The sequence below is a fragment of the Saccopteryx bilineata genome, chromosome 6 (assembly GCF_036850765.1).
Source record: "Saccopteryx bilineata isolate mSacBil1 chromosome 6, mSacBil1_pri_phased_curated, whole genome shotgun sequence".
Lineage (NCBI taxonomy): Eukaryota > Metazoa > Chordata > Mammalia > Chiroptera > Emballonuridae > Saccopteryx > Saccopteryx bilineata.
The window spans coordinates 139,891,110-139,911,777 of NC_089495.1; the positions used below are offsets into that span (position 1 = coordinate 139,891,110).

Genomic DNA, 20,668 nt, shown 5'->3' on the forward strand with positions numbered 1-20,668 from the left:
CTTTTCCTATGTATCACATCACTCCCTCATTTCCTGCAGGTCGCTCCTGAAGGGTCACTTCATCAGACTCTCCCCAGCCCCCTACCTAAGATGGTGCCCTCTGTTCCTCTCTGGCCCTTTGTCTTGACTCTCATTTCTTGGCAGCATGCCCTACCATCTGGCATTTTGTGTGCATTACATACTTAGGTATATACCTGTTCACTACTTGCCTTCTTTGTCCGCACCCATGAAAAAGTAAGCTCCGTGAAAGCAAGTCCTGTGTCTTGCTGTGTCTCCGTGAAAGCAAGTCACTGCCTAGAACAGTGCCTATGAACGATGCCAACTTGTTAGACAAGTACAGTTAGAAATTGTATGCAAAACTCACCACTCAATGTAACTGTCAGAAATGCCTGAGCAATACAGTCACCCCACTAGCTCAGCTGTGGGATGCAAACCCAGAACCGAAATGTGGGGAGTGCATCCCATCCCCACGTACAGAAACCCATCTCCGGACTCCGCCGCCTGCCTCTTGCTCAGAACCAAACATGTTAACACACGAGTTGTTCCCTAGCAGCCACTCGACATTCAGGCAGAGGCCTGGAATTAAAACGTCTCTACTTTTCTTTAGCTAAATGGTGGTGCTAATTATAGCATGTGGGCTGGCGTGCATATTTATTTACTCATCTGCAGGCCTGGCTGATAATTAAGAGTTAGTACGGGCTACTTTGGAAATGGTGACAAATCACTGCAGTGAGTTCTGGGGCGGTATATGATGAGAGCAAGGGGGTGGTTAAGAAAGCTCGAGGTGTCGCCCACTTCTATAATTATGTCATCAGTTACATCTAATGTGCATACCCAGGACCCTGGCACTCACACAGAGAATGAACCTGCTGGTCTAGATTCTGTGGAGCAGGTTCGTGGGGGGGCGCTGAAGGCAGGGGCCGAGGGTCCTCAGCGATGGCCCTGGCCCAGCCCGAACTGGCTGGTGACCCAGAGAAGCCATTTGGCATCTGGCTGGGAGGCACGTGAAAACTGTTTCCTGAGCCTTTATCTGGCCCTCGGCACAACAAATCACATGGGTCAATAACTATTTGTCCAATGAGGAAGCGTGTGACCACATGAATTAGTGAATGAGCAGCGCTGGGCCCCACGGTGGATCCTCATTCCCGCCAGCACGGTTCTCACTGCCTCTGCCCCACGGTGATAACACCTGTGTGGGAGGCAGAGGAATCCGGCTGTGGGCTGCAGGCCCATGGGCTATGTACACCAGCCCTTAGATTCAAGTTAGATAGGGGGTCAGCCCGAGCCTCTGAGCACCTGCAGGAGAGTCTGCAGCAGGAAGAGAGGGAGGCAGAGAGCATTCTCCCTACGGCCGTTTGCAGAGGACAGCTTAGGGGCACGGGCCAGCAAGAGGCCACCGCAAGTCAACCAGTGTGGGCGGAGCCGATGTGGGCCGGGCCGGCATGGGAGAAGCACTGTGGACGTTGGCTTGGGTGGGGACAGGGGAGCGGATTGGATGGGGGGCCGGCCCACTCTGCCTGGTGTCTATGAGAGAAACCGTCTCTGTACTCCACGTGAGCTAGGATACCGATACCCACGTGGCTTAGGCTTAGGGTTAGGAGAGCGGCTGCAGGTGGGTTGTCAGGAACGCCTCGAGATCAGCCTCTGCCAGGGGGCAGGATGCAGATCTGTGCAGGCTGCCTCAGCCAGAACCACAGAGAGGCTGGGCTGGGCTGCCTCGTTCTCCTGCGTGGAGGCTGCGGGCCAGGCCTCCCAAGGCCCCTGTGAGGGACATGAGCTTGGGCCTGTCCTGTGATTCCTAGAAGTGGACTCAGTTGCCACCAGCAGGCAGCGTGCCTGGCAGGGCAGGTGGGGGGGCGGAGTGCCTCATCCAGATGGGGGAGGGGGAACAGGAAGGCTCCTCAGTGATGGTGCCCCCCGGGTGCTGCAGGGGGAGGCTCATTCGGGGAAGGTGACACCCAGGCACGCCGGAAACATCTAAGGGGATGACAAGTGGTTTGGTGAGGCTGGAGCAAAGGGAGGCCAGGTGAGAAACAGGAAGGAGATGGGGGGGGTCAGAAGCCAAAACGTGGAGGGCAAGAGGTGCAAGCCAAGGGTGGGCAGCCATGGGCGCTGATGGTGGAGGCTGCTGTGTGCCATGTGCTCAGGTTGGAGTGGGAAGGCTTGCTGGGTGCTGGGGGTGGCGGTGGGGGCAGAGAATGGGACCCCGAGGGGAATGAAGAGATGAGGGCCATGGAGGAAGAAGCTGTGGCCCCCAAACCTGGCACAGACTCTCCAGATGGTCCTGCAGTGAAGGCACCGCCACAAACAGTCCTAAGGTGAGTTCTGGGCAGACACAGTGCTTTTCCGGAGCCCTCCGATGCCGCTCATTGTTTCATAGTCACCACCACAGGTCCTGTGGTGCCAAAGCAAGTGCCTTCTGCAAACAGGAAAGGGAGATTCCAGCTCAAGACATGTGCGGACTGACAGTGCCTCTGCCTACCTCATAGGATTCAGCCATGAGCCTCCAATAGCTGTCCGCCTTCCTGACGGAAATATTAAAAAATGTTTCTAGGTCATGGAATTTCAGCCTCTGCTTTGCCAGGGTCTTGCTGTAATTGTAACAAGTTTCTGGGCTTCTCAGAAGGCTAAGGAATCAGCCCAGAAGGCGAGTTTGGGGAAGGACCAGAGCAGCGTTGCTGACTTATACATCAACAGCCCAGCTGCGGCTGAGACTCCATTGGTGCCTCCTGGCCCCACACCCTGCCATCGTAAACTACCCTGCCCAGTTTGAAAGAAGTGGATGTGAACCCCACACTGAGCTGTCAGGGGAAATCAGCCCCATCGGCACGGAAGCCCCCCTGATGCCTTGGTTTCCCCTCACCCCTGTAGCTAAAATCCCAGCTCTGGATCGGCAGGTCCCTGAGATACTGTCCAGTCCACCCCTTCCCCTCACTTTCCAGGACGCAAACACTAAACCAGGAGGGGGCAGGCGCTATGTACACAGCAAGCCATAAAAAATAAAATATTTTTTAAAGGTTGATGAGCACCTAGGGGAATGTAAAACGGATAAACAACATTCCACAGGTTACAAACCTAGCCGCTGATGCCACCACCCCCCCACCCCCACCCCCACCCCCCCGCTCAGGCTGTGCTGATGTCTGACGCTTCCGGTGGCCATGGGGCCTGGGCGAGGGGCAGGCGTGTGGCCTGGGAAAGAAAGGAGCCAAGTGACTTTGTAGTCGCGTCCCCTTCCCGGTCTGGAGATTTCACCTGCACCCTATTCATTGGAGGCAGGGGAGAGGGGCGTATGTTTTCCATTCGCTCAGTCCTTAACCTTCACTGGGTGACCTGACATCGACTGATGGAACTTCAGCTCTGATCTACTCATTCGCTGTTGCCAGACTTCTCACACCAGCGGGATTGCAATCCTCAGATAAGAGAGAGATGGTAAAGACATTGCTGGTCACGTTAACTCATTTTACGTTTTCAGAATGAGGCAGTCTATAACCCAGGAAACTGGAAGACCTCACAGCTCAAATGCAGGAACATGGCAGAAACCAGGAAAGGGGAAAGAGGTCGGTAGACTGAAGACAGGGAGATGCCCTCCAGTGTTCAAGAATGAGAAGGTAAGTTCTGGAAACACACTAGCAAGACTGATGAATTTGGAGCCCTGTGCTCTCAAGGAGTGGTTTTTAAATGACTAGTGAAAAGGAAAGCACTAATTGGCTGGGGGCCAGGGCACAGTCACCAGGGACGGATCTCATTTCAGTTTGATAAGGTCATTAGGTGACATCCCTGAGGGAAGCTATGGAGCCAAATAGTCTTTTAGCAAGAAAATTGTCCATGTGTTATCACAATTTTTGTAATAGCAGCAGCACCCAGGGCTGACCCATGACAGATGGCAACTGGTGCCTTTCCTGTGACAATGAGGGAGGCAGAGAGTTGGGAAGAATGTAAAGGAGAAGCTGGGAGAGACACAGACTAGGATGAAGGACCTGTGCACACATGTCCAGCAGGAAATAATAAACAACCAACATGCAAAAGACTAAACAGAAGAACCAGCCTTGGGCACTCGTCTCGAGAAGGATGCCACATCTCAGCACACCGAAGTAAAATGACAGAAGATCAGAGGCAAGGAGAAGACCTAGAAAGCGACAAGACAGAAGGGGCCAGACCCTTGAGAGCACTGAGGTCAGGGGACAGCCATCAGACACCAGCAGATGATGCAGTATTATTTCCACAGTGCTAAGAAAAAAAGGACTGCAGAAGGAGGACTGGATACCGGGTGCAGCCATCGTTGGAGGATGATGAAAAATAAAGCTGTTTACAGACAAACAGAAATTAATGAGCTTTCCAGTATCTCTTCAGTAAAGGATATGCTTCAAAGAGAAGAAAAGTGAACCCACACGAAAGAACTGAAAGAAGCAAAGAAAGTAGTAAGTGTGCCAGGAAAGCAGAACAAGCAGTGACTAAATCAAAGTTATTACTAGGCCCTGACTGGTTGACTCAGTGGTAGAGCGTCGGCCCAGCATGTGGAAGTCCCAGGTTGGTTCCTGGTCAGGGCACACAGGAGAAGCGCCCATCTGTTTCTCTATCCCTCCTTCTCTCGCCTCTCTCTCTCTCTCTCCACCTCCCACAGCCATGGCTTGACTAGAGTGAGTTGGTCCCAGGCACTGAGGATGGCTCCATGGCCTCTGCCACAGGTGCTAAGAGCTCCGTTGCTGAGCAATGGAGCAATGACTAGATGGGCAGAGCATCGCCCCCTGGTGGGCTTTCTGGGTGAATCCTGGTCGGGCACATGCTGGAGTCTGTCCCTCTGCCTCCCCTCCTTGCACTGAATAATTTTTTTAAAGTTGTAATTAATCTGAGGGGTATTAAAACAAGGTGGAACCAAACTATCAGGCGTTAATACTATGCCCTATGCCCAGTTGGACGAGGGTTTATAGTGAAAGCATTCTAAGTTTTCATACTTATATAAAATGTTTGGGAGGATAGAAACATTGTAGAACTTGAGAAAATGAGTTATATAGGTAGCGTAAAAAATCTAAAACAGTCACTAAAATGATAGGCGATTTTTCAAAGAGATAAAAAAGAAAAATAAAGTTTATTTCAAAATAGAAGAAATGGGAAAAAAATTAAAGCAGGATAAACAGAACATCTGAAATAGAATTGTAGAAAATCCAAGTTATTGATAATTATGACAAGTATAAATGAACTAAACTTGAGAGATAGAAGTTGTCAGACTGAATTTTTTTAAAATTTAGGACAGCTTGATGCTGTTTATGAGAGAAACACCTCAAACATACAGACTCTCATAATTCAAAATAAATGGACAGGGAAAGAAAAATCAGTCAAATATTTATTAATAGAAAAAAAAGACAGTGCACTTTATAAGACAGCAAAGTTACTACCTAATGATGAGAGGCAGCAGAAAGGTTTATAATAATCTTGAGCTTGATACATTGGACACCATGGCCCCCAAACAGATCAAAACCTGCACTGTCAGGACCCTGCTATTACTCACAGAAAGAGAACGGAACGCGCTGAAGAACCAGCATGGGGAGGGTCAGAGAAACACTACCTAGAACGGGTGCTCATTATCAGGGAGGAAAACGCCCTCTGTGCAGCAGGACAGCAGGCCTGCCCCGAAAGTTTAGATACCGCTGGGATTCTAGAAGTTTCTGAACCACTGAGGTCGAGGATCCTTTGAAAAACTGATGGCTGCCTGACCAGGTGGTGGCACAGTGCATAGAGCGACGGACTGGGAGGCAGAGGACCCAGGTTCGAGACCCCGAGGTCGCCAGCTTGAGCACGAGCTCATCTGGTTTGAGCAAAGCTCACAAGCTTGGACCCAAGGTCGCTGGCTCCAGCGAGGGGTTACTCGGTCTGCTGAAGGCCCACGGTCAAGGCACATATGAGAAAGCAAGCAATGAACAACTAAGGTGTCACAACGTGCAATGAAAAACTAATGACTGATGCTTCTCATCTCTCCGTTCCTGTCTGTCTGTCCCTGTCTATCCCTCCCTCTGACTCTCTGTCTCTGTAAAAAAAAAAAAAAAGAAAAAAGAAAAACTGATGGCAACCACAGATCCTCTCCCCACCACAAAACTGCACACCTGTAGAGAATACGACAAATGATAACAAGGGTTTTATAGACGCCTTGAAGGACACCCTGAAACTTTTCAGGGTGCTTGATATACAGAGATGGAGGTGGGGCACCCGGCACCCATGCCGTGGGAGAATGTCTGGAGAGACCAGGGGCTCGTCTTGAAGAAAAGGCAACTCATTGGCGGTCTGAGAGACATCCTCAACTACTCAGACAGCCATCACGTGTCATTCTTGGCAGCTCTAGAGGGCAGAACAGAGGCCAGGGAGCAGAATCAGTAAGAAAGGCGTTCCTAAGGGGAAAGTGTTGGAACCAAGCTCTCTGCCATGGCAATAGTCTGACAGAGGCAAGTGGCGGGGGCACTGCAGAAGGGACCGCTGCCCCCTGAGGGATGCTGGCCCCATGACCTCAGATCCGCCCTTCCAAGCCCTTGGAATCCTAAGGCTCAAACCGGGAAGGCTCATGTGAGAGAGGGATATGCCTGCCTCCCTCCCTCCTTCCACAGCTGTTTACTGAGCACCTACTACACACCAGGCACCATTCTGGCCGGAGATGCGCCTGCAATGTTTTACCTTTATTGAGGGAAACAGACAAGAAGGAAAATAATACGAGTGATACATGCTAAGAAGGAAAGAACGTGGGGACAGAGACTGCCAGAGAGCTGGGTAGGGCGCTCATTATTAGTGGTCACAGTTTATGAGGGATGATTTGTGATCTGAGACCTGAGTGGCACATGAATTGCCAAGCACGGGGCAGGGGGTGAGGGAGGTACCAAGGTCCAACCAGCAGGAAGATGTAAGGTGAGGCCAGCCTGGTGGAGCTGGCACGCAGGTGCAGTCCCGAGGCTGAGGGAAAGTCTTGCTTCAGTTTCTACTGGGGACAACGATCATGTGCTGGCTTAAATGAGCCCCCAGCTGTTGATGGCTAAGATCTGCATAATTGTTGAGAAAGTGAAAATCAGGCCCGCTGGCAGGCAAACCAAGATAAACAAGGCTCCCAACGGGGCACGATGATGGCAACAAAACAACAAAGAACCCTGGCCAGGCCAGCGGCAGCTGCAGAGAACAGTGACTACCTCTCTCTTCCAGTGGGCCAGTCTCCCAGCACAAGGCCGTACAGGGCACCTTTCCAGGGCGGCCCTCGGTTCCTCGCTGGGAGCTGTCCTAGCTGCAACAAAGCTTGCAGAGCCAGCACTGGGGACCCTCTGGGGACCTCAGGGATGTCCTCAGGGTCACTCTACCCAGTGGGCTTCATACAATCATAATGACATGAGCCAGCCTTACTCTCACTAGCTGCCAGGGAGGTCTCTAAGAACTTTACACGTAACCTGTGACACTTCACATCTGACATAACCCCATTGGGTGACTGTTTTGATTACCATTTTCTTCCAAAGGGAGAGGTTCTGAGACACAAAAACTAGAAATTGGCGGGGCAGGGACTTGGCCCAGCCTGCCCCATGGAGGCGCCGTGTCCTCCAGCACAGCCTCACCGGCCCTGCCACACGGCACTCTGCATTTTGAGTGTCAGTGCAGATGGGTGAGCAGGGGCAGGCAGGGACACTTCCCTGCCATCTAGACCGCTAAGTGCTTGCCCGCTGTCTTTCTCTGTGTCTTACCACCTTCCTGCATATGAAATTTCTAAATGAATTGCAGCCCTAATGCAAAATGCAAGAGGCATCCCATTCTAGGACACTGGCTCTCGGGGACATCGCAAGATGCAAACACAAACACGGTCTCCTTCCCAGGAGGCAGCCCTCACTCTACCGAGAGAGGGGCCTACAGTTCAGACACACCGTGAGGGCTAATCATCTGGAGCAAATATCCTCCTGGACAGACGGTGCAGCCACGGATGCTGAGGGCCCCCGCCTAGGGCTGGGCTAGGTCCACGGAGTCTCCCAGGGACCTCAGCTGAGTACAGATTTCCCCACCAGTTCACAGAACCTACCTGTCTGAGGCAGCTGTTGGCCTCTGCGGGAATCAAAGCAAGGCTAATATGGGCAACGTAATAAGCAGGAGATTGTGAAAGTTCCATTAGTCGACAAAATATTCTTCTGCCCAACTTGGTTTCACAGCCCCCAAGTGAACGCTTGTATCTCCCCACTGTTCACTTCAAATATTACTTCCTCCTCCAATCACCATCAGTGATTATCCTTTAACAAGTCTCCCCTCCCTGCCCTGATCGGAACAGAAGATTCCTCCTGGGAAAAGGACACAGGAGCAGCGAAAAGAGGCCTCCGCAGCACGCTGTCAGACAGACGCCATGCGGCCCGACTTTCTGGGCTGTGTCCTGTCACTTGTCACAGAGGCTGCATCTGTCCCAGCCTCCCCACCCACCAGACCTGAGAACACAGATATCCCATCTCTGTCCCTTCCTTGAAAACCAAGGAGGGGCATTCCCATACGTCCTTTCCTCTTCCCCAGCTCCTAGCCCTTGTCCTCGGAGGAGACAGCTCACCGTGACCCTCAGGCACCTGTTCCAGGGGGCTCAGGCGGTTCACCCAGAGGCTGTGGAGACAGTGCACAGACCTAGGCCTGGTGGACAGCCGAGCACAGTGGCCAGGACAAAGTGGCCGAGTCTGTGCTTCTCTGACTGACTTCCCCCTCCCCCAGCAAACTCCTCCGGACTGTAGTTGCCTCATCTGTAGACTGAAGACAGCCACACCTGTCTGTCTGAGTCAGGGCTCTGCGGGGAACGTGTATGTGCGTATGTAAAGAGCTTTGTTATAAGGACTTGGCTCCTGTGCTTAGGGAGGCTGAGAAGTCCCCGGGTCTGAGGCTGGTGAGCTGGAGGCCTGGGAGAGTCGAAGGTGTAAGTTCTAGTCCAAATACACCCAAAAAGAGCTGATTTTTCAGCTCAAGTCCAAAGGCAAGAGACCAACATGCCAGCTCAGCACTCAGGCAGGAAGAGCACCCTCTCACTCAGCTTCTCTGGCAGTCATGTCTTCAACTGACTGGGTGAGGCCCACCCACACTGGGGACCCCAGGGCCATGTGCCTTACTCAGTCAGCTGATCCAAACATGAGTCTCATCTGGAGACACTATCATAGACAAACTTAAGGTAATGTTTGATCAATTATTGTTCCAGTCAATGACTCATAAAATTAGCTAACATACTACCTCCTCTGGTTGTTGCTAGGATTAAATAAAATTGAGCATTTAGGTGCTTAAAGTCACACCCAAGGTGTAGGATCCAGCAGCACCACCACCATCACCAGCAGAACCAGGACACGGGAGCTTTATTCCTACTTTTCCTTTTCCCTTTTCTTTTTTTGAGAGGAGGGGAGGCAGAGACAGACTCCTGCATGCACTCCACTGGGATCCAGCTGACAAGCCCACTCGGGGGCGATGCTCTGCCCATCTGGGGCATTGCTCCATTGCTCAGCAACTGAGCTCTTCTTAGCACCTGAGGCAAATTAAGCTATGGCTGTAGGAGGAAAAGAGAGAAGCAAGAGGGGGAAGGGGACCCCTGGGGGGCCTTTGGTAAGTGGCTCCTCACCATTAGAACCGTGGGCGGGACCTTGAGTGGGGGGGTGAGGAGATGGGTTGCTGCCGGCGGTTTGAGGGGAGAAGGTCGCGCAAACAGTCTAAGTGTGGACACGGCATCTGAATGGGGAGCAGCCCAGACGGGATGCAGAGACGGGGCAGGGACATGTGCAAGTTGACACGGTGACTCCAACACCCCTCTGCCCAGGTGTGGGGCAGGAGGGTGCTCCAGGACGTCAGAGGGTGGGGACTTGGACCCACACAACCCCAGGACTGAAGGGACCTCAGGTTGTCAGCCTCAGCTCGGGCTCAGAGAAGACTCCCCTGCAGCAGTAGTTTCTGCTGAAGTCCCCTCTGTGGCAGGGATGTCACACTCACCCCCGCTCCACTTCGGGGACAGCCTTCAGCCTTGGGGAGCAGTGGAGGATCTGGATGGCAACATCCCTGACAGAAGGTATGCCCTCCGCCCGAGTCTGCCCACCCACCAGGCTGAGGGAGCCCGTGCCTGTAGAGGCTCTCAGGTAGGCAGGGCTATAAGCAGGTGTCCCCCCTTGACCACAGCCATTGTGGTGCCCGCACCACTGAAACACTTCGGTCAGACTTGCCAGTCAGGCTTCCTTTCTGTTATTTTTTTTTTCATTTTTCTGAAGTTGGAAACAGGAGGCAGTCAGACAGACTCCCACATGCGCCTGACCGGGATCCACCAGGCATGCTCACCGGGGGCGATGCTCTGCCCATCTGGGGCATCGCTCTGCCACAATCAGAGCCATTCTAGCGCCTGAGGCAGAAGCCACAGAACCATCCTCAGCGCCCGAGCAAACTTTGCTCCAATGGAGCCTGGCTGCGGGAGGGGAAGAGAGAGACAGAGAGGAAGGAGAGGGGGAGGGGTGGAGAAGCAGATGGGCGCTTCTCCTGTGTGCCCTGGCTGGGAATCGAACCCAGGACTCCTGCACGCCAAGCCGACGCTCTACCACTGAGCCAACCGGCCAGGGCCAGGCTCCCTTTCTGTCTGGCCGTTCTGCCCACTCCAGCTGCCCCTAAAGGCCAGGTAGGCAAGGCCAAGGTCACCTCCTGCCCCAGCAGGACAGGGCAATGCAAAGGTGGGCTCCCAACCGAGGCCTCTTGCCTGCCTGGCCCCAAAACCCATGCGACAGTAGGCTGTGGGCCAGGCATGGGGTCCCTGTGAAAGACAGAGGACAGGAGGTTACAGCTCTACTGGGGAGGGTCTTCTTAGATACACACACTGAGCTCCTGAGCCAGAGGAGGGAGGACTCACCTTCTGGGCTGGTCAGAGGAGGGGGTGCCTGCCTTTGGCCTGGAAGGATGGACACCTGAACTTCCCCCTGCCAGCTGCAGTCCCAGAGACCTGCCTCCGCTGCCCAGTTAACCCCACCCCCCACCTCCACCCCCTGTCACTCACCCCAGCTTCCTAAGCTGCCCACCCAGGGCTGATTCTCCCCAACTGCCCCAGCTCCTTGAGCTCTACTGCCAGCGTGGCCTCAGGCAGAGACACCTGGGAGACCAGCGACCACCCCACCACCAGTTCCGCGGGCTAAGCATGGCAGGGTTCAGCTCTAACTGTTGTCTAACATTTAAAGTGTCCCCTGCCCAGATCCACTGTTCCTTTGTCCAACACCTGGAGGAAACCTTCTCCAGATGCTACACTCATGTTCTGTCTTAGCTAGGAAATGGTCATAGAGAAGCAAAGTGCCTCAGATCCTAGAGCAGAGGTCCCCAAACTTTTTACACAGGGGGCCAGTTCACTGTCCCTCAGACCGTCGGAGGGCCGAACTATAAAAAATACTATGAACAAATCCCTATGCACACTGCACATATCTTATTTTAAAGTAAAAAAACAAAACGCGAACAAATACAATATTTAAAATAAAGAACAAGTAAATTTAAATCAACAAACTGACCAGTATTTCAATGGGAACTATGGGCCTGCTTTTGGCTAATGAGATGGTCAATGTGCTCCTCTCACTGACCATCAATGAAAGAGGTGCCCCTTCCGGAAGTGCGGTGGGGGCCGGATAAATGGCCTGAGGGGGCCGCATGCGGCCGGCGGGCCATAGTTTGGGGACCCCTGTCCTAGAGGCTTCTGGCTTCCTACCAGGGACCCTGGGATGAAGAGGTAATTGCTGATTCCAGACCAGAGGTTGCAAAGCTCCAGGCTGCCCCCTGCTGTCCCAGACGTGTGTTGCAATGCAATCACTCCCAATTCAACTTCTTTCTTTTTTTTCTTTTTTTCTTTTTTTTTTTTTTTTTTTTTTCATTTTTCTGAAGCTGGAAACAGGGAGAGACAGTCAGACAGACTCCCGCATGCGCCCGACCGGGATCCACCCGGCACGCCCACCAGGGGCGACGCTCTGCCCACCAGGGGACGATGCTCTGCCCATCCTGGGCGTCACCATATTGCGACCAGAGCCACTCTAGCGCCTGAGGCAGAGGCCACAGAGCCATGCCCAGTGCCCGGGCCATCTCTGCTCCAATGGAGCCTTGGCTGCGGGAGGGGAAGAGAGAGACAGAGAGGAAAGCGCGGCGGAGGGGTGGAGAAGCAAATGGGCGCTTCTCCTGTGTGCCCTGGCCGGGAATCGAACCCGGGTCCTCCGCACGCTAGGCCGACGCTCTACCGCTGAGCCAACCGGCCAGGGCCTCAACTTCTTTCTAAAATGCCTTAAGTTACAGAATAATGATGATAAAGAGGAGGCCCCAGAATGTTTCCTCCAGTGCTTAAAAGTGGCCCCAACCTCAGAAACTCACAGTCTTCAGAATATAAACCACTGAGTGTATATTTCGGTAGCCAGAATAAAACCGTTTATGTGGGATGCTTTTCCCTTGCAAATAACAACTCCTCTACCTGGAGCACAGCAGTGGCCGCCTCGCCTGCTTCTTGTCCTCTTCCTGATGCTTCTTTACCCTGCAACTCACTCCCCTGGGGCTGTGAGCCAGCAGCATCGCGCCCACTGCACGCAAACCCTGGGCACAGCTCCAAACAGAGTCCCACCTGTGGCCTGGGACCCACCCTCCAGCCTCAGTCCTGGCCTCTTCCTCCAGTTTCCCCCAAATACTGCTGGGCTCTCTCTTGCATCCAAGCCTTTGCACTCACCCCAAAGTCTCGACCTGGCAGTTCCTTTCCTAGCTCCTTGGTGCTCTTAGATGAACACAGAAGCCTGACGAGGTGCCAGGGCTGGCACACAGAGCGAGCTCAGATGTGCTGGCTGAACTTGCCCCGCGCCCCAGGGTGCCTTGTGCACATCTCCTCATGCCCGGCTGGATCGGCCTCGGAAAGGACAGTGAAGCTGCCGTCACGTTCAGCACAGAGCGGGAAGCCGTGGACCTGAAGGCTGGGGCAGAAGCCACCAGAGGTGTCTGAGGGTGTCAGCCGAGCCCGGCCGAGACACCTGGGGCCACAGGGCAAACTCAGGCTGCCTGGGTAAGAGCAGTCACAGCTCCCGGTTCAGAACCTGAGCCCCCCACCTGGGTTCTCCCTGTTTCCTTCAGATGGTCTCAACTCAAGGCTGAGGGTCAGACAGTAACTAAGGGACCTCAGGCAGTCACTCGCCCATGCTGGTGAGGGCCCCAGTGTCTTCATCTAAAGAGTGAGGGTGGGAATTCCTGCCCAGGGTGGCGGGGAGGGTCCTGGTCAGGAAGGAGGAGCGCTTTGTAAAGCCGCCAGGTTTCCGCAGTGGGAATAAATTGATTAATCACTGGGAATAGATTGATTAATCACTCGGTGTCGCCAATGTTCCCTCACCTGGCCTAACTCCTAACAGCTTCCCCATCCTCAGAGAGCATGCCACAGGGCCTCTGATCTGTAAGCACACCCAGCCTATCACGCCGCACCCCAGCCTCTCAGGGGCACACCTGAGAGGCAGAACAGCTTTATTACTGTTCCTTCACATGCCCCAGAAGGGCAGCGGCTCCCAAGGTCCTGTGGTAACGACCGAGGATCAAGAGGCTGATCCTCTCAGACAAAACCCACGTCCTGTCTGAGAGCTGGGGTCTTTCCCTCCTGCCCCAGAAGTCAGGCCTCTGGGCCCCTCCAGTTCCCCAGTGCTGTACTGAGGTCTGCAGTTGGGGGTCTGGGGGCACAGCCCCAAGGGGCAGCTGAGCTGGGCACAGCAGAGACTCAGGAACTCTCCCCATGCCACCCTGGGGCTCAGATGTAACACACACACACACACACACACACACACACACACACACACACACAGGGCCCGCCATTTTCTGGGCACACTGGGAAGCTGCCCTGATCCCAGGACAAAAGTCAACAGAGGTAAGAGCTCAAAACACAACTGGGCTTAGCTGCTGTCCCAGCCTGGAGGGCCCGGTCCCCTCGGCCACTCTGAGCTCTCCAGGTCCAGAGGGGCGGTGACAAGGACCCCTGCAGAGGCTCTCCTGGTGACAGGAAAGAGGGGGAGTCTCAGAAGACGCCCAAGCTCAAGCACGAGTGCCTGTCGCTCTCTCTCTCATACACATACACACACGCGCACACACGCACCCGTGGGAAGCCACCCCACCTCTGGGCTCCAGAAAACCACATCAGCTGGGTACTGACTACCTTCCACCGGGCCACCAACCTTTGTCCCCACCAGGGCCCAAGGTGGCCTGGCCCCACGGGCGGAGCGGGAGGCCCTGGTCTCTGATGGTGTGCAGCAGGACAAGCTGTGGAGGGAGCTGCAGGAGGCTGAGAGGCGGGGCCAGAAGCACTGGTGAGTGCATGTCCCGCCCACCCTTCATACCTGAGCCCCAGCCTGACTCCAGCCCTACTTGGGGTCCAGGAAGTTTCTGGAGAAGGGAGCCAAGCAAAGTGCGTTGGTGGGAAAGTGCCAAGGCCCAGGAGCAGAAAGCCTGAGATGAGAGTAGAGAGCTGGCCTTGGGCCTGGAGAGGGGAGGGAGAGGCAGGTTAAGGGTCAGGGAGCATGGCCAGTGCAGCTTTGCAGTGTTCACTGTGAGGGTCTCACCCAGGCCTTTGGAACACCCCCACCCAGCTGGGGTCCCATCCCATCCTCTGGAACACCCCCACCCAGCTGGGGTCCCATCCCGTCCTCTGGAACACCCCCACCTAGCTGAGGTCCCATCCTGTCCCCTGGAATACCCCCACCCTGTCCTCTGGAATATCACCACCCAGCTGGGGTCCCATTCCTGTCCTCTGGAATACCCCCACCCAGTTGGGGTCCCATTCCTGTCCTCTGGAATACCCCCACCCAACTGGGGTCCCATCCCGTCCTCTGGAACACCCCCACCCAGCTGGGGTCCCATCCCGTCCTCTGGAACACCCCCACCCAGCTGGGGTCCCATCCCGTCCTCTGGAACACCCCCACCCAGCTGGGGTCCCATCCCGTCCTCTGGAACACCCCCACCCAGCTGGGGTCCCATCCCGTCCTCTGGAACACCCCTACCCAGCTGGGGTCCCATCCCGTCCTCTGGAATACCCCCAGCCTGTCCCCTGGAATACCCCCACCCTGTCCTCTGGAATACCACCACCCAGCTGGGGTCCCATTCCTGTCCTCTGGAATACCCCCACCCGGCTGGGGTCCCATCCTGTCCTCTGGAATACCCCCACCCAGCTGGGGTCCCATCCTGTCCTCTGGAACACCTCCACCCAGCTGGGGTCCCATTCCTGTCCTCTGAAACACCCCCACCCAGCTGGGGTCCCATCCTGTCCTCTGGAACACCTCCACCCAGCTAGGGTCCCATCCTGTCCCCTGGAATACCCCCAGCCTGTCCTCTGGAATACCCCCACCCAGCTGGGGTCCCATCCCGTCCCCTGGAATACCCCCACCCTGTCCTCTGGAATACCCCCACCCAGCTGGACCCAGCAGGCCAGGAAGCTGGGACAGCCATCTGGAGAGAGATGCTGGCCGGCTGACCCACAAGGAGGACATCCCTTCCTGCATTCACTGGACCCAACAACGCCCACTGCAAGCTGCTGTGGGGACAGACAGGCAGACAGGGAGGGCAGCCAAAAGCAGGTGCAGAAACAGGGAAAAGACCAGAAACTGACTCTAGCCCAGGGGGCTCAGGGACAGTGAGAACTGGGGCAGAGAAAACTACTTTTATTATGAGTCTTAAGAATCACTTTGGCCCTGGCCGGTTGGCTCAGCGGTAGAGCGTCGGCCTGGCAAGCGGGGGACCCGGGTTCGATTCCCGGCCAGGGCACATAGGAGAAACGCCCATTTGCTTCTCCACCTCCCCCTCTCCTTCCTCTCTGTCTCTCTCTTCCCCTCCCGCAGCCAAGGCTCCATTGGAGCAAAGATGGCCCGGGCGCTGGGGATGGCTCCTTGGCCTCTGCCCCAGGCGCTGGAGTGGCTCTGGTCGTGGCAGAGCGACACCCCGGAGGGGCAGAGCATCACCCCCTGGTGGGCAGAGCGTCGCCCCCTGGTGGGCGTGCCGGGTGGATCCCGGTCGGGCGCATGCGGGAGTCTGTCTGACTGGCCCTCCCCGTTTCCAGCTTCAGAAAAATACAAAAAAAAAAAAATCATTTTGACTTTTACAAAGTAGATTAAAATAAAAATTACCAGCACAAGTAACTGGTTTCTTGTGGTCACTCTCTCTTTTTCCTGCTTTCCCCACCTCCCTCACCACATCCCCTGGAAGGTGACATGGATTTGGGGAAGTGACAACCCATTTTTCCTCACAAAACACTTGAGGACTCCCCCAGTGGCCTGGTGACAAGGCAGAGGCACGTGGTCAGAGTGCATCACTCACTGGTTTCCTCACGATCCTGTCACAGTTTCCACTCCAGGAAACGCCCCTGGGTATGGAAATGTGTTCCTTTCATAACATGTACCATAAACGCTTGCTTGATGCATGGACTTTGTTTCCCTTAAAAATTATTTTCATTCCTTCATGAGGTAATAAACACGTCAGTGGCATCGACTGATAGATCTGACACAGCGAACGTCACCTGTGACGATGTCACCGGAAGAAATGACCCTGCCAATGTGCTTTCCTCTGCAGGGCTCAGAACTGGAGTTCCTGAAAGACTCTGACCCCACGGTAAGACGAAGTTCCTTCCCCTAAGCCTCACTGGCACTTGGAAGGTGCGTTCACTCACCACACATTTATTGAGGATCCACGGTATACTAGATGCTGGGGTGTGTGGAGAAAGATAAAAAACAGTCTTGTTCCAAGAAACCTGGAGTTTGAAGGGGAAAAAAAAATACTTGTGTGGAGCACTTAGAAGTTAATTTTTCCTGATGTTCCTTGATTATAGTAAGATGAACCAACTGGAAATGATGGCCATCTGCTGCTGAACTATCTTCCCCTCTTGAGGACATCAGCACTGTGTGGTGACATGTGGCGTGCCCCACTTGGACATGAGTTGGGGTAAAATATTTTGTGAACTAATTCCTGCCTCAAAGAGCACAACCTCCGATCTATCTATTTGAATAATTTCCCCTAAACTGCAAACCTGATCACATCTCTCCCCAGCTTAAAATCCTTCAATAAGCCTGTACCTTTCAGACGAACTGAAGTTTAATCCTGCTTCCCTCGCTCATCCCACACTCTCTTCTCCACACCTATGTGCATGCTGTTCCCTGCCTGAAATGCTCTTCCCAACCTGTCAGCCTGACGGACTCTTATTCATCCTTCAAGACCCCACTCAAATGCCTCCTCTTCTGGGAAACCTCCCCTTCCTAAGCGGGCTTCCCCAGCTCACTATGTTCTGTACTCACTGGCATATCTAACCCATTCCTTCGGTATCGTGTGTCATACCACAGTGATCCACTGCATCAGGCTGTGGGCTCCCTAGGAGAAAGAACAAAGGGGACTTCATTCCTACACCCTCACCTACCCCCCGTGTCCAGTAAAGTAACACTCAGTTGTGCTGGGTGAGTGAGCGAACGGAAGGAGGAATCTGGCCGTAAGAAGAGTGATCAGAGAACCATGTGGAAAATGAGTGGGTAGTGAGTCAACCAAGGCGGTGGCCACAGTGACACGGACCTTGCCAAGGTTAGGGAAGGGTTCACGTCGGCAGTGCCAGCCTTGCTGGGTTTCTGTCTGCTCTGGGATAGAAAGTTCAGCTCATGGGTCCTGTCATCCTATGCTGAGCTCCTGTTTTGGGCCTCCACCCTACAGAGCCTCTCGGTGCTGAGGGCCATGTGGCACCTGACCACAGAGAGCCGCATTATGCCCGGCACTGGGGACCTCTCCGCACGGACTTTCCCAGGAGAAAGCCAGAATCTCATTACAGAACTGGTCCTGCCCCTTCTACTCGACACAAAGCAGCCCTAAGTTGACCACAACAGTGGCGGGGAGGGCTGAGGGCCTGCCCCACTCCCCAGATCGTTCCGAAGTCCTACATTCCCTCCCTGGTCACCCATCAGTTACAGAAGTCCCCAGAATGCATATATCCCAATGTTCAGAGCAGCACTCCTCACGAGACCTCACACTGGAAACAACACAAACACAGACTAGATAAACAATCTGAGGAATATCCATAGAAGTTGCACAACTGAATACCCTGTGCAAGGGGAATGAATGAACGGCAACCCACACAAAAACACGGATCAATCTCCCAGTGCCCTTTGAGTGAAAGAACCCACACACAATCCCATGTAGATCAAGTTCAAAACCAGACCCCACCAACCTGAGGTGTGAGCGGTGGAGTCCAGGTAGCCTTGGGGTAGGGGTGGGGGACAGTGACTGAGGGGCAAGGAGGCATCTCGGGGCTGACCCTGTTCTACATCCCGAGCTGAGTACACAGGTGTGTTCACCTGGTGCAAAGTTGTAGAACTGGACAGGTACAGTTTGTGTCCTTCTCTGTGTGTGTGTTAAAGTTCAAGAAAAACCACCAAACCCAGCCTGCACGGGCTGTACAGCTCAACGCCTGAGCGAGCACAGAAGCCAATGGTCTTTCTTTCTATGCTCCACCCCTCGAGAGCCCGCACTTGTGTATGATAACCGGCTTCATCCCCTGACTTACCGGAATGCAGCTGGGGGGGCTTGCCCGGAGGGTCCCTTCAGGTACCCCGCACTGCCCTAACAATGCTAATGAAGTGTCTGTCTTTAAAAACAAAACAAAAAGAATAAAACCCGTGGCACTGCCACCACATATGTCTTAGGTGTTTTCCACCCTTGTGACAGGAACTGTCCCCTCTCCTCAGGGTGGTAAGAAGGGGCCCATCAAGCTGCCGGAGCATTTCAAGTACCTCCCTTTCCTGTCACTGTCCGGCTTTCCTCTAACTGGGCTGTGGGCAGCAGGGTGGACACGCCTCTGGGAAAAACTCTTACTGGTCTGGATTACTTCTTCGTGGAAGGAGTCTGGAAAAAGAAGCTGGAAGAGGAGCTGCAGCCTGTGTAGGAGGGGCGGGGGGGAGGATAGGCAAGGAGAGGGAGGGGAGGAGGGAGGCAAGGGGTGGGAGGAAGGAGGCAAGGAGGGGGTGTCGCAGCCCCAGGTGGGTGAGTGTGTGTGCGGTGAAGGGAGGCTGCAGCTGACCATGGCCCCCGCAATGTCGGGAGAGTCCCTCTAGAAGTAGACACTCATTACAGGCTGGAGAGACATGGGGGAGGGGTGGGAGGGGTGTGCACAACAGAACGCCAGTCCCCATTGACATGTTCCAGTTGGGTGCGAGGCTGGGCCTTGAACGCCTTCCTGCAGGGCCGAAGCCTGGCTCTACCTGGAAGAACCTGCCCCCACACTTTCAGGAGCCAGTGCCTACAAATCCCAACAACATTTTGCTAGTTTGTACTAGGTAGGGAAAGCACCATATAAGGAACACCTACTGTGTACCTCTCAATAACCTATTGGGTGGGTGTGATTATCCCCATTTTAAAAGGTAGACACTGAGGCCTAGGGAAGCTAAGGGCTTGCCCAAGGTCACACAGTCTGTAAGAGCCAGTGCTGGGAGGGCAGCAAAGGCTGCGTGACACCCGAGTCCCCACATCAGCCACATCCCGGGCTCCATGCAAAGCAGACCTCGCAGGGAAAGGCCTACAGCCAGGCAGAAGTATCTCCCTGCGACCCTGCCTCCGCCAGCTGATCCCAAGCAGGAAGCTCCGGTCCTTGGCCGATCAAGAGTCAGTGTCGTCTCCATGCCAGAGGAGGAGGGCTCTGCCTCACAGAGATCCTGGAATACGAAGGGCAGCTGGTCCTGGGGCCACCCCTAGAACAGATAGAGCCAAGGTGGGCAGGGTGAAGAGGGAGCCACCGCCTTGTGTCTGGACCCAGAACTTCCAACCGGGAGCACAGAGAACTGGGAACAGCCTCCTTGCTTCAATGAAGAAGCAAAATGACAGAATGAGAGTGAAACACGTGACCCCACAGCAGGCACCTCGCTGCAGATTCTGGAAGCTACTGTAGTTGTCACTGCTGCTGCTCTAGACCTTTCATACCTGTAGGAAAGCATCTTCCCCACTTTACTTTTCCTGTAAGCAGGGAGTGTCCACTAATTTGCAATCTAACCAGGGCAGAGGCCAGCATGATGTTTACCACACAGCTTGCTCCTGAATCATGGTATCTGAGAATTGCCATATTTCCCCATGTATAAGACGTGCCCTTTTTTGAAAAATTTGGGGTCTAAAAACTGGGTGCATCTTATATAGTGGTTGTGGCATTTCAAATGCCATAGATCAGCGGTTCTCAACCGGTGGGTCGTGACCCCGGCGGGGGTCGAATGACCAAAACACAGGGGTCGCCTAAAGCCATTGGAAATACATATTTGTCGTCCGGCCCCCACCGAGGTTGCGACCCACCGGTTGAGAACCGCTGCCATAGATGGAACTGAGGAAGAGGCAATATATGAAGACAGTGATTCCTTATTAGACATGGATGAGGACAAGCTAATGAACAGTAGTTTTGACAGTGATGAGGAGTTGCATAAATTTTATGATGAATAAAACTTGAGTTCAATCACTTTATGTAATACATTTTTAAAAATAATTTCGGGCCCTAAAATTAAGCTGTGTCTTATACATGGGAACGTCTTATACATGGGGAAATATGGTAGCTGACTTTACTGGACCCCTGGGGGGCACTCAGTCAACTGTCTAGATCAGGGGTCCCCAAACTTTTTACACAGGGGGCCAGTTCACTGTCCCTCAGACTGTTGGAGGGCCGGACTATTAAAAAAACTATGAACAAATCCCT

General features: G+C 54.1%; 1 protein-coding gene across 1 annotated transcript; it reads left to right on the top strand.

Moving 5' to 3' along the window:
- Positions 1-12,835: 12,835 nt before the first annotated feature.
- On the top strand, positions 12,836-18,883 carry C6H2orf50 (chromosome 6 C2orf50 homolog). The gene is given in 6 exon segments (XM_066237551.1): positions 12,836-12,938; positions 13,982-14,285; positions 16,537-16,547; positions 16,550-16,575; positions 18,687-18,722; positions 18,725-18,883. Coding segments are annotated over 6 exon segments (639 nt in total).
- Positions 18,884-20,668: the final 1,785 nt, after the last annotated feature.